The sequence below is a fragment of the Vigna umbellata genome, chromosome 9 (genome assembly GCF_029865625.1).
Source record: "Vigna umbellata cultivar VRB3 chromosome 9, Vumbellata_1.0, whole genome shotgun sequence".
NCBI lineage: Eukaryota > Viridiplantae > Streptophyta > Magnoliopsida > Fabales > Fabaceae > Vigna > Vigna umbellata.
Genome location: NC_142173.1, coordinates 46,933,523 through 46,946,966, shown reverse-complemented (window position 1 = coordinate 46,946,966; position 13,444 = coordinate 46,933,523). Strand labels below are relative to the sequence as shown.

Here is a 13,444-nt window from a genome sequence, read left to right as displayed (position 1 = left end):
AATGGTATGGTATGAGTTGATAAATATGAACATGATATGAGTCTCGCGGAGAGATTTTGTAGTAGCATGGTATTGTGTACACGTTGATGTTGAGGGTCCTGTATGGAAGGTCATCCTGGATACTCTAATAACTCTCCAATCTCAAGTAGAGAAGGATGAGTTAGGTGGTGAGAGGGGCAGGAGGTCCTTGTCTATGTCCCAATTTTGGACATAGTGTTAACGGACTAACCTTGTGGTTGACAAGTTGTATCTGGCCATGATTTTTAGTATGAGGAGTGGAGGTCATCACAAGTGCACGACCATCCGAGACTTCCATCAACGTTAGATCCGGATAATTGAGTCTAGCAAAAAAAATCATTTTCATAAATATGAGTTAGGCGTAGTAGTAGTATCATGCCTCATTTTAATAATTGGTTGCATGGTAGCTCACCCTTATTTATTTGTGCATGTACCGGAAAAATCATATTTTTGCGATGATCGTATAACGTATTTGTTATACGGGAGCAGATGAAGGAGCGTCGTCTAATCCAATACAAGTGAAGACGGAGGAGGAAGGATAGTAAAGAAAAACTCGGGTTATCTTTAAGTTGAAATCTGAGTTTAAATTTATGTAATTAATGTGAGATATTTTATATTTTCAAATGAATGACTGTAGAAATGTTACAGTTTTCATATTATTTATGTAATATCAAGTATGAGAATTTGGGATGTTACATTTAGTGGTATCAGAGCGGTTCGTCCTAAAGACGACCTAAGAGTTGTGGATTAATCCTACAAACTCATATTATAACTCATAATAACAAAAATTCTCTGTGTGAACAGAGAGAAATGGCTCGTAGACAACCCAACCGTGAAACCCCTGAGGTACCCAGCCTTGCAAGGGCTTTAGAATCTATCGCATCCGCTCTTCAACAACAAGGAGCTGCTTTAATGCAACAACACACAACGGCCCTACAACAGTTAGAAACGGCCAGACTAAATTCTGAAGCAAGCCAAAGACAACATGTGGAAACCTTAAGACAACTAGCCGAGAATGACACCCATGTGGAAACTCAACCTCAGAGAGTTCAAGAATGGACCTTAGAAAATTTTCTGCAACATCGTCCAGCTATTTTTAATGGGAAAACAAGTCCGGATGAGGCTGATCTCTTGATAAGGAATATGGAAAAGATTTTTGAAGCGAAAAGGTGTCCACCCGAAACTAGGTTGGCATATTCTGAGTATCAGCTATCTGGGGAAGCAGTACACTGGTGGAACAACACAAAGCTAGTATTAGAGGAAAGCGGTGAGATTATCACTTGGGAAATTTTTAAGAGTAAATTTTATGCTGAGTACTTTCCGGACAGTGTGAGACATTTGAAAGAGGTGGAGTTCTTGCAGCTGGTGCAAGGCAACAAATCTGTAGCTGAATATGCAGACAGGTTCAAACACTTGGTTCGTTTCTACACCCAACCGTCAAATGAAGAATGGAGGTGCAGAAAATTCAAAAATGGATTGAGAGCAAACATTCAACTAGCTGTGAATCCTTTAGTTATTAAGGAGTTTGCTGCTTTAGTGGAACATGCCAAAGCTGTGGAAAGGTTAATAAGTGAGATTGAAGTTCAGAAGCCACCAAGGGTAGGAGGACCATCTGGGTCACGAGTTGGACAGAACATAAGGATCCGTCCTTATGAAAGACCGCAACCTCAAAGGAATCCTCATCAACAACAACCCCAACATAAAATAATCCGATGTTTCGTCTGCGGAGGACCTCATCTGAAGAGCGTCTGTCCACAAGTTAATATGCACAACAAATGTTTCCTTTGCGGAGCAGAAGGACATTTTGCTAGAAACTGTCCCTCTAAAAGAGAAGCAACTCAACCTCAACAACCGATTCAACAGAGAAGGACTGACAATAGGCCCCAAGCAACTGGAAGGGTCTATGCTTTGACTGGAGCAGAAGCTGCAAAATCAGGTAATCTCATCATTGGATGTTGTATGATAGCCGGTAGAGAGTTAAATGTGCTATTTGATTCTGGAGCGACACACTCCTTTTTGTCTGAAACTCTTATTCAAGAGTTGAACCTACCCGTGAGAGAGTTACAATATGATCTCATGGTATCTGCACCAGCCTCTAAACTGATAAAAACATCGAGGATGTGTCCTCAATGTCCGATAGTTATAGAAGGACGTAGGTTCAAAGTACATCTTATATCTTTACCCTTACAAGGTTTAGATGTAATCTTAGGAATGGATTGGTTATCTGCCAATCGTATCCTTATTGATTGTAGCAAAAAGGAGTTGATTTTTCCTAATCCTGAAGAAGTGGAATTGCTGTCAGTACAACAAGTATTAAAGGAAGTCAAAGAAGGATCTTCGTGTTTCGTTATCTTGACTCATGTGGAAGTCGAGAAAAATGAACAAAATCTCGATGTTCCTATAGTTAATGAGTTTAGTGATGTGTTCCCAGAAGAAGTACCAGGACTGCCTCCTCAAAGAGAAATAGAATTCTCCATTGATTTAATACCCGGAGCTGGACCAGTATCAGTAGCCCCATATTGAATGGCTCCGGCGGAGTTAATTGAATTGAAGAAGCAAATTGAAGAACTAATGGAGAAGCAATTTATTCGACCAAGTGTGTCACCTTGGGGAGCACCTGTACTCTTGGTAAAGAAGAAGGATGGAAGCTCTAGATTGTGTATCGACTACAGACAGTTGAACAAGCTAACCATCTAAGAACAAATATCCTCTACCTAGGATTGATGATCTGCTGGACCAGTTGCATGGAGCTCAGGTGTTTTCAAAGATAGATCTCAGGTCTGGATATCATCAAATTTTGGTGAAGCCAGAAGATGTACAGAAGACCGCTTTTAGATCCAGATACGGACACTGCGAGTATGTAGTTATGCCATTCGGTGTAACTAATGCTCCAGCTCTATTCATGGATTTCATGAACAGAATCTTTCAACCATTCCTAGATAAGTTTGTCGTAGTCTTTATAGATGACATACTTATCTATTCTAAGACTCAAGCAGAACATGTTGAACACTTAAGGACCATCCTTGGGATCTTGAGGGAGAAGAAATTGTATGCAAAGATGTCAAAATGCGAGTTTTGGATGCAAGAAGTGAAATTCTTAGGACATGTTATATCATCTCAAGGCATAGCGGTGGATCCAACAAAAGTTGAAGCAGTGTTGCAATGGGAAAGACCGAAGACTATAACAGAAATAAGGAGTTTTGTGGGATTAGCTGGCTACTATAGAAGGTTTATAGAGAATTTCTCTAGAATAGTAGCGCCTTTAACACAACTAACTCGTAAAGATCAACCTTTTGTCTGGACGGATAAGTGTGAGAAGAGTTTTTTTGAGCTGAAGCAGAAGCTGACTAGTGCACCGGTTTTGGTAATCCCTGAACCAAGTAAAAAGTTTGAAGTTTATTGTGATGCTTCTCATCAGGGATTAGGTTGTGTGCTCATGCAAGAAAGAAAAGTGGTGGCATACGCTTCAAGACAATTAAAAACTCATGAGAAGAACTACCCTACTCATGATTTGGAATTGGCAGCAGTGGTATTTTCCTTGAAGATTTGGCGGCACTATCTCTATGGAGCTCAATTTCAAGTATTCAGCGATCACAAAAGCTTGAAGTACTTATTCGACCAAAAGGAGCTGAATATGAGGCAAAGACGGTGGATGGAATTCTTGAAGGATTATGATTTTGAACTCCTATATCATCCAGGAAAAGCAAACGTGGTAGCCGATGCTTTGAGTAGAAAGGCAATTCATGTTTCTCATTTGATGATCAAAGAACAAGAGTTGGTGGAGAAGTTCAGAGATCTGAAGTTACAGATGGAGTTTGGAGAAGATTTCATTAGATGTAGTAGTCTGACTATATCTAGTGATTTTCTTATTTTAATTAAAGAGAAGCAATTGTCGGATCCTGGCTTGAAAAAGATAACAAAAATGATCGGTACAGAAAAGGCGAAAGAATTTAGGCTAGGATCTGATGATGTATTAAGATTCAGAAGTAGAATATGTGTACCAGACAATGCCGATATAAAAAGACTAATCTTTGAAGAAGGACACAAAAGTCGTTTTAGCATACATCCCGGTATGACTAAAATGTATCAAGATCTCAAGGAGTCCTTTTGGTGGCCAGGAATGAAGAAGGAAGTAGCACAATTTGTAGCGGCTTGTTTAATTTGCCAGAAGGCAAAAGTGGAACATCAGAGACCTGGAGGATTGCTAAAACAATTAGACATACCAGAATGGAAATGGGATAGCATTGCTATGGATTTCGTCACCCATTTACCACAGACAATAAGAGGTAATGATTCTATCTGGGTTATCATTGACCGATTGACAAAAACTGCTCACTTTTTAGCAATAAATCTGAGAATGTCGATGGCTAAGTTGGCACAACTGTACATAAAAGAGATAGTAAGATTGCACGGCGTCCCTTCAAGCATTGTGTCAGATCGAGACCCAAGATTCACTTCTAGATTCTGGCAAACTCTACAGGAAGCTATGGGCAGCAAGTTACGAATGAGTTCTGCGTATCATCCCCAAACCGATGGACAATCTGAAAGAACCATCCAATCGTTAGAAGACCTACTCAGAACGTGTGTATTGGATCATCTGGGTAGCTGGGATGAAGTACTTCCTCTAGTGGAGTTCACCTACAACAATAGCTTTCATGCTAGTATTGGAATGGCACCTTACGAGGCTCTGTATGGAAGACGATGTCGAACTCCTTTATGCTGGTACCAGGACGGTGAAAAGGCTCTGATAGGACCTGAATTACTACAACAGACCACGGACAAAGTAAAGTTGATACGAGAAAGAATGAAGGCTTCGCAGAGCAGACAAAAGTCATATGCTGATCAAAGGAGGAGACCATTGGAGTTTGCAGTCGGAGATCATGTCTTTTTGCGGGTGACTTCAACTACAGGAGTAGGAAGGGCTCTTCGTTCGAAGAAACTTTCTCCTAAGTTCATTGGTCCATATCAAATTTTGAGAAGAATTGGGCTTGTCGCTTACGAGATGGCGTTACCTCCTCAGTTAGCCAAACTCCATCCAGTTTTTCACGTTTCTCAACTAAGAAAATATGTTCATGATCCTTCTCACATTTTAGAAGTAGAAGATATTGAAATCAGAGAGGATCTATCTCTAGAAGTGCAACCTGTTTGTATAGGAGACACTAAAACCAAAGAGCTTAGAGGGAAAACTATCAACTTAGTCAGGGTAGTTTGGGACAGGAAAACAGGTGACTCTACCTGGGAATTAGAAGATGATGTAAAACATTCTTATCCCCATCTTTTTTTGTGAAGTGTTGAATTTTCGAGGTCGAAAATTTTTGTTGTTGGGGAGAATGTAAGACCCATGAAAAATATTTAAATTTAATAAATAGTTGTTTTATTTTTATTTTTATAAAGTTAATAAAAGTATGGTAAGAAAAAAATAAATTAAAATTTATGATAGGTAACAATAATAATAATTTCAAAGGAAGGAGTTTAAAAATTTGAGAATTTATTTTAAAAGTTAAAAAAAAAATGAATGAATAGTAAATAGTAAATAGTAAATAGTGAATAGTGAATAGTGAATAGTTAAAAAAAATATTAAAATAAATTGTGGAAGAGGACACTCCACGTAGAATCAATTATTCAGAGATAAGAATGGTGAATAAAAAATAATTTTTGAATAGTAAAAATGAATAGTAAAAGTGAATAGTAAAAATGAATAGTAAAAATGAATAGTAAAAATTTTTGGCTATAAATAGCCAAGGGGGGGAGGATGAAGATTTGCACCAAAATTCTAGGGAAATTGTGAGAGGAGAGAGTTGGAGGAAATTCTAGTTGAAGAGGGGAAATTCTGGAAGTTTCTGGAGAACGGTTTGAGAAGAGGAACCTAAGTCTGGAATAGAGGTAAGGGGAGTTACATTTTGTTTGATATTATTTTGAGTCTTGTATATGTTGCTTTTAGTTTATCTTAAATCTTGAATGTGAAGTATTTTGTTTCTGTATGATTTTGAATTTTGGATGAGAACATGCTTCTTTGTTTAGATCCAAGTGTGATAGTTGTAAAATGTGATGTTGATTATGTTATGCCATATGTATGCTATTAATTGTTTATTGTTGTATTTTTGGATGGATTAGAAGTTGTCTAACCGGCTCTGCCAGATTCAACTTCTTGTTTCCCCATACTTTATATTGTTTTCCTTATTCGTTTTTATTTTTGGATGGATTAGAAGTTGTCTAACCGGCTCTGCCAGATTCAACTTCTTGTTTCCCCATACTTTATATTGTTTTCCTTATTCGTTTTTATTTTTGGAAGGATTAGAAGTTGTCTAACCGGCTCTGCCAGATTCAACTTCTTATTTCCCCAGACCTGTTATTATTCTTATTATTTAATTACATTGTATTCCTGGAAGGATGAGAAGTTGTCTAACCGGCTCTGCTAGATTCAACTTCTTGTTTCCCCAGAACTTTTATTGTTCTATTTAATTTTTATTGCATCTTCCTGAAAGGATGAGAAGTTGTCTAACCGGCTCTGCCAGATTCAACTTCTTGTTTCCCCAAGAAATTTTATTAAGATTATTTTAATGATCTTCAAACATTTGATTCTTCTCCGGTGACAATTTATAGTAATATTTTATTATTGTTAATTTGTTTGTAATATATTTATCTTGTATGATTTCTGTGATGAATGTATTTTATGATGTTGATATGAAATTATGCATCTGAACATGATATGAGTAGTATGAGAAGATTTTGTAATGGTATGGTATGAGTTGATAAATATGAACATGATATGAGTCTCGCGGAGAGATTTTGTAGTAGCATGGTATTGTGTACACGTTGATGTTGAGGGTCCTGTATGGAAGGTCATCCTGGATACTCTAATAACTCTCCAATCTCAAGTAGAGAAGGATGAGTTAGGTGGTGAGAGGGGCAGGAGGTCCTTGTCTATGTCCCAATTTTGGACATAGTGTTAACGGACTAACCTTGTGGTTGACAAGTTGTATCTGGCCATGATTTTTAGTATGAGGAGTGGAGGTCATCACAAGTGCACGACCATCCGAGACTTCCATCAACGTTAGATCCGGATAATTGAGTCTAGCAAAAAAATCATTTTCATAAATATGAGTTAGGCGTAGTAGTAGTATCATGCCTCATTTTAATAATTGGTTGCATGGTAGCTCACCCTTATTTATTTGTGCATGTACCGGAAAAATCATATTTTTGCGATGATCGTATAACGTATTTGTTATACGGGAGCAGATGAAGGAGCGTCGTCTAATCCAATACAAGTGAAGACGGAGGAGGAAGGATAGTAAAGAAAAACTCGGGTTATCTTTAAGTTGAAATCTGAGTTTAAATTTATGTAATTAATGTGAGATATTTTATATTTTCAAATGAATGACTGTAGAAATGTTACAGTTTTCATATTATTTATGTAATATCAAGTATGAGAATTTGGGATGTTACATCCATCGAGTCATTTAATTGTTCTAGCTTTTATTTGATTTAGTTTCATCATTTTAATCGGGTCAATTTTTGTGTTGAGTCTTTTAATTTTGCAATCTTATACTGTCATGTCAAAGTCATGTTCATTTGGTTTATTGTTGTCAAATTTCTGAGTTGAATTTGTGAATGGGTAAATTTGCTTAACATGAGAAGTAATTCAATAGTTGCACATCATAAGAGCAATGATTCAAAGAAGTCAAAGTGCAGCATGATTGCCATCAAGTGCAGTACCAATGCAGTAGCCAAATTTATTCAAATTTGAATTTTATTTTTCTGAAACTACACCGTATGGAAGTGTCATTTCTGGATGTGTTTGAATTCTGCAATTGTGATGTGTGCATACCATATGAATAGTAAATTGTCTAAGACAAAAAACTTGGTTGCACCATCCTGCAAAGTCTAGAAAAATACATTACAACAGCTTGACAAAACTGCATCAATCTTTGCTTGAGTTCTTTTGGTTTTAAATTTGTTTCAGTTTAGAATTCATTGTTGAACATCTTTAAATTCAATCATAGAGTCTTTTTCAAGTTTAATTTGTTGTCCTAAAGTCATAAGACTTGTTTCCAGTCCCATTTGAATCTTCTGTTGAAATTTGGTTGGTGAATTGGACCAATTTATGATGTTAAGAGCAACTCATACAGTGAAATTTTGATATGCAAATAATTAGCCTCTACTGGCAGCTTACACAAGTTCTATTTGGTAAAAAAAAAGTTGCTCAAACCATAAAATTAAATGTTCCAATTCATTTGTGCAAAAGTGCTATCCAAACCACTAGTTTTTCAACTTTTCTAATATAAGTTGCAAATTTTTAGTATTGACTGTTTGATGTGATTATTGCACCGAATTCTATCTTAAATTGCTAGCAAAAGCTTGGTTCAATTGTTTAAAAAGAAGTGCACAATTCAAAATTAACAAAAAACTACATAGTAAAAGGCTGTGTGAACCAGTGCCAAGCAAAATTTTTAATCCTAGTCCATCAGTTATAGAACTCTCTTAGGCATTTTAACAAGCAATTTTACCTATTTTGAATTTAAGTTCGAATTCACTATATATGCAACATTTATGTGCTTCTTTCTTTTTAAATCTACTCTAGAGCCTATCCTAACTTCATTTTGAGTGTCACCTTTCGTTGAAAACTGATTAATTGATTGATTTGAGTTGTTTGAAATCCTGCACCTAAACTGTTTGATGAAAGTCCAATGATGCATTCTGGTTTAGCATTTTCTGGCAGCAGCAGGGCTGATTTTCTTATGTTTTGATTACTTGATGGTGGTACGTTTAAGTTCTATTTTGGTGCAGAAGTATCCTAGGAAGTCCTACAACACTGGTAGCATCCTAGGAAGTAGATTGGAGCAAGGAAAGATGAATACTGGAACTGATTTTTGGTGTAGCAGTTTCACGTTTTTCCTTGTCGATGTGCACAAAACGCTGCTACTGTAGCTACTATTGACAACAGTTTAAAATCCTCATTCCCAACAGCTGTGAGACTTGTTTGCTTGTCCAAAAATCAGTAAATCCTTCTTTGAGAGAAGTCAAAGCTGCATTCCCACTTTCCTCTTTCTTTTGTGTAAATTGTATTTGTTTCTTACTTTCAAATCTTGTAATACTTTCCTCTTTTTTTTGTGTGAACTGTATTTGTTTCTTACTTTCAAATCTTGTAACAAGGCCATTAGACAAGTGACTTGGTAGTAAATTATATTACAGACAAATACTACATTTAAAAATAAATTCATTTTACTAAATTATAATTTTTTTACTTTTTAAAAATTATTTTTAATAATTATTTTTAATTTATTTACTCTTTATAAACATTTTTACAATTAAATATAACATTAACAAATAACATTTTATATTACTTTAATAACTAGGGGTATTTTGGTAATCTTCAATTTTTTCCAATTAAACAAATTTTTTAAATTTGTCACATCAATCAAATCTTACACTAATTCTCACACACTTTACTTCCAAATTCACTCTCAATTACCTCCAAATCCACTCAAATAAACAACAAAAAATTTATCCTAAAATCCATTCAATCACTCTTCCCCAAATCATCTCCCACAAATCACATCATGTGAACAAAGCCTAATTGATGGAAGAAAAAAAAGTAATTTTGAGAAAGTTTTTGTTAAAAAAATGTTTGGAGGAGCGTAATACACACAAGAGTCATCTTTTTCTTCTTCCTCTTCTTCTTTAATCTCACACCTCATAATACAAAACAAAGAACTCATTTTACATCTTCTTCCACCTTAACATAGAGCCACCTCCACGTTGGCCTTCATTTTTAATCCTATATTCAACCATTCTCCCTAAGATTTTGAAACAATGTGACTGGTCCAGAGTCAGATCGGCCCCATTATCGACAACGAAAAAGCTCTTAAATCCAACACTGATGTTGTGCCACCCTGGTCATGGCCATGATTGAAAATAGAGTGTCACCTTTGTCGATCCAAGTAGAGAAAATGGAAAAAAGGAGAAAGAAGCCTTAAACATTTTTGGAAGGTGAAGAAGAAGGTGGTGTAAACGTAATGCAATGGCTTCTGCCCGGTGGAGGATGCTCGAAGGTTGGTGATGCTCCATGGCTGCCTGGCGTGGAAAGAGAAGGTGAAGAAGGGTAAAGGCGATCCTGGTCCATGGTTGTCTTGGCCGGGGAGGAATTTTTGGGTCTTTTGGATTGAGAATTATTTTTATTAAAAAGAGGGTAGTAGTATATTTGTGGTGCGAATAAAAGTAGAGATCTTAATGTCAGTGTATTAAGTTAATATATTGAGCAATGCTCCCTACACCTCACTTCTCTACATCTTCCATTTTACACATTTGTCCTTCATTTATTAAATCATTTATTAAAATCAAATCAAAATTAATGACGAATTAATGATTTCGTAACCACCAACAACCCTAAATCTCATTTTGTTGCCCTACATGCACCCCCTTCCCTCTTCTTGTTTTTTGACTTTAAAATAAACTAACAAACAAATCAAAAAATGAAAAGATATTCCAAAAACATATTAAATATTATTTAACCATAAAATATAACATAAAAATAAAATTTACAGAATATATAAGTATAAAATATTAACAAAAAACTAAATAAAATATTAACAAAAAACTAAATAAAATATTAACCAAAATAAATTAAATATACTAATATAATATTTTATAAACAAATTTAATACTATAAATAAATATCAAAAATACTAAATAATAAATAATATAAGGAAATACAATTTATAAATTTTAAACAAATTTAATTAAATATAATAAAGGAAAATAAAGTAATAAAAGAAATCCTAAAAACGCAAGTGGCACGACTCCAAGTGCGGCAAGTGCGGCCACCGTAAACTGCAGGTCGAAGTGCGCCTAGCCTCATCCGATGTTCCAAGTGCAGCTGCATGCAAAAGTGTCGAACGCCAAACGCAGGTCCAATTGCAATGACCCGTCAATCGCAACTCCAAGTGCGGTTCTCATCCCTCCCAACCGCATGTGCAGCGACCGCAGTTCCATGTGCGGCGGCGCCTGATCCGCAATTCCAAGTGCGGCGGTTAAGGCTCCAATTTCTTTCCATCAAAATAAAAAACGAATCAGAAAGATAAAAATGAAACAAGCACATATTTTATCACCTTCAATGCATCATACAATGACCTTAAGGAAATTTTCCCTTGAAGTTAACTCTCTAAGAAGAAAAAGATCTACATTGTTGCACTAGAAGAACTTAAAAGCAAATGAAGTTGGTGATGAGGGAGGTGGGGAGAAGTGCAGGAGAAAAAAAAATGTGAGCTTGAAATGAAATGCGACAAGGAGAGGCAAGGAGGAGGAAGGGAAGAAGGAGTGTAAGGTTTACAAAATAATCTGAAATAGGCTGAACTCAGATAAGAAGGGGTGTAGGGCTGTTGCTTCAATTTAATCATTAAATGGGTCGGTTTTTTTAAAGTAAAATATTCTTTCTTAGAATGGTAGAGTTGTAAATAAAAAAAGAAGAGAAGTGTAGGATGATGTTGGTGAGGCGCACGGAGAACCTCTCTAATATTTTATATATATATATTTATATATATATATTTATATATATATATATTATATATATATATATATATATATATATTTATAAAGAAGGTGGGGATTACGAAGTTTATATATTAGATAATATAGTTTTATATAAATGAATTAAGAGTAGTGTTGTTTTTACAATATTTTAAAATGAAAACTAAACATGCTGTGAACACTGACCAAAAAAAACTGTTGTGTTAACAAAAAGTAAAGGAGAGTTATTTGTTTAAAAGAGGGACCTAATTGATACAATACAAAACTTAGACAAAATAAGCTATTAAGCCAAATATAAAAATAATGTTGATGAGTTTTTAATTTTTTTATTGACTTTTTAGTTTTTATAGACTAATTTTTAATACTCCTAATATCAAACACATGAAGATTATTTTTTGCTTGGATTATAAATAACCATTGTATTATGGTAAAAAAAATATAAATTTATTTCTATTTTACTCTTTCCTTTTCATTTTATTTAAATATTCCTCATGGACATGAAAGCTGCTCAATCAAAATACACGTTTGTTAAATTAGAAATTAATGTATAGAAAGCTACTCAATCCTATGTGAAATTTTTTTCATACTAGAAATGCAAAAGAGCTCCCGTAGCCAATTAAAAGCTTTTGTATATCCAAATTGGGAATTTCTTAAAAAATAAATTTTCATTATCTTTTACAAAATATGGATAATTTTTTTTTTAAAATAACTCATATATATAAGTAGTGTTCAGTACAAATTCAAAAAAAAAGTGGTGTTCCGATATTCTACTTTAGGAGTGACTAAACTTTAGTCCCAATTAAAAAAAGAAGATGCATTTATATGCGTATCTTTCTTTATTTTTTTTAAGTCTTTTTAAATTTTCATAAATTTAAATCATTTTAATTGAATATTTATTATTATTATTTTTATTAAGTACTTAAAATTTTTATATTATTCAATTAAGATTTTATTACTTTAGTTTTCTAAATTAAGTGATATAATTTTTTATAAAATAATTATAGTTAAAATCAAATTCAAATGATTGTTACTTTAATATTATCTTATATTAATTATTAAACCTCACAAGTAAAGTTACAAAATAATTACCACATTATTTTATTAAAAAAATATTTGAAATTAGAATTAGTATTTTTTTTTATTATTTTGAATCAATTTAGTTCTCTCATCTTATAAATTTGTAGATTTAGCCATTTTAATCAAAATTTATTATATTTATTTGATATTTTAAAATTTTAATTAAACTTAATAAAATTTATTTAAAATGACAAATTTTATGTATTTATAAAATTAGAAAACTAGATCAAAGTTTCAAAAATCGATTAATTTCAATTTTCAGTTAAATGAAAAAGTTGAACCACAAGACTCAATTTAAAAATATAAAATTTTAATTATTAAATTTTAAAAAAATTAACAACACTCAATTAAACATTTCAAAATTTATATAAGACTTAAACTTATGTCTTTATCTAAAACTTTTATTTCGTTTTTGTATATAATGATTTGTACTTTACATTCTTATTAATATAAAATATGTGAAATTACAGGACTTCGAATGTATTTTTTTTAATTGAAAGTGGTTTTTTTTTTATCAAGTTATGGTTTTAATTTTTAATTAATATTGTTATTTTGAAAATGATTTTTATTTTTTTACACACTATGCAATTTTTTTTATTAAACTATATATTTCTTTTATGAGGAAGGTTAGTTATCTTATCATATTATTTTCTAATTTAGATCTCTTTTCTACACTGAAGTAACAGCACATTATACGCACCAAATAATTAATTAGAGGATAATAGAATAATTATGTTTTCCCTACTATAATATTGGTTACGTCAACGGATATTTAAGTATTTTTCTAAAATTGTGATAAATATATTTAATATAAGATATATTA

At 33.5% G+C, this 13,444-nt stretch overlaps 1 protein-coding gene across 1 annotated transcript; it reads left to right on the top strand.

Annotated features, from left to right (window-relative positions):
• Positions 1-828: 828 nt before the first annotated feature.
• Positions 829-2,541, top strand: LOC148193709 (uncharacterized). Its single transcript, XM_088099492.1, has one exon. It carries the CDS (start codon positions 829-831, stop codon positions 2,539-2,541), a length of 1,713 nt encoding a protein of 570 aa, XP_087955618.1.
• Positions 2,542-13,444: the final 10,903 nt, after the last annotated feature.

Excerpts from the sequence above, each read along its gene's own strand:
- LOC148193709 (XM_088099492.1), top strand. The coding sequence starts at position 829 with ATGGCTCGTAGACAACCCAACCGTGAAACCCCTGAGGTACCCAGCCTT.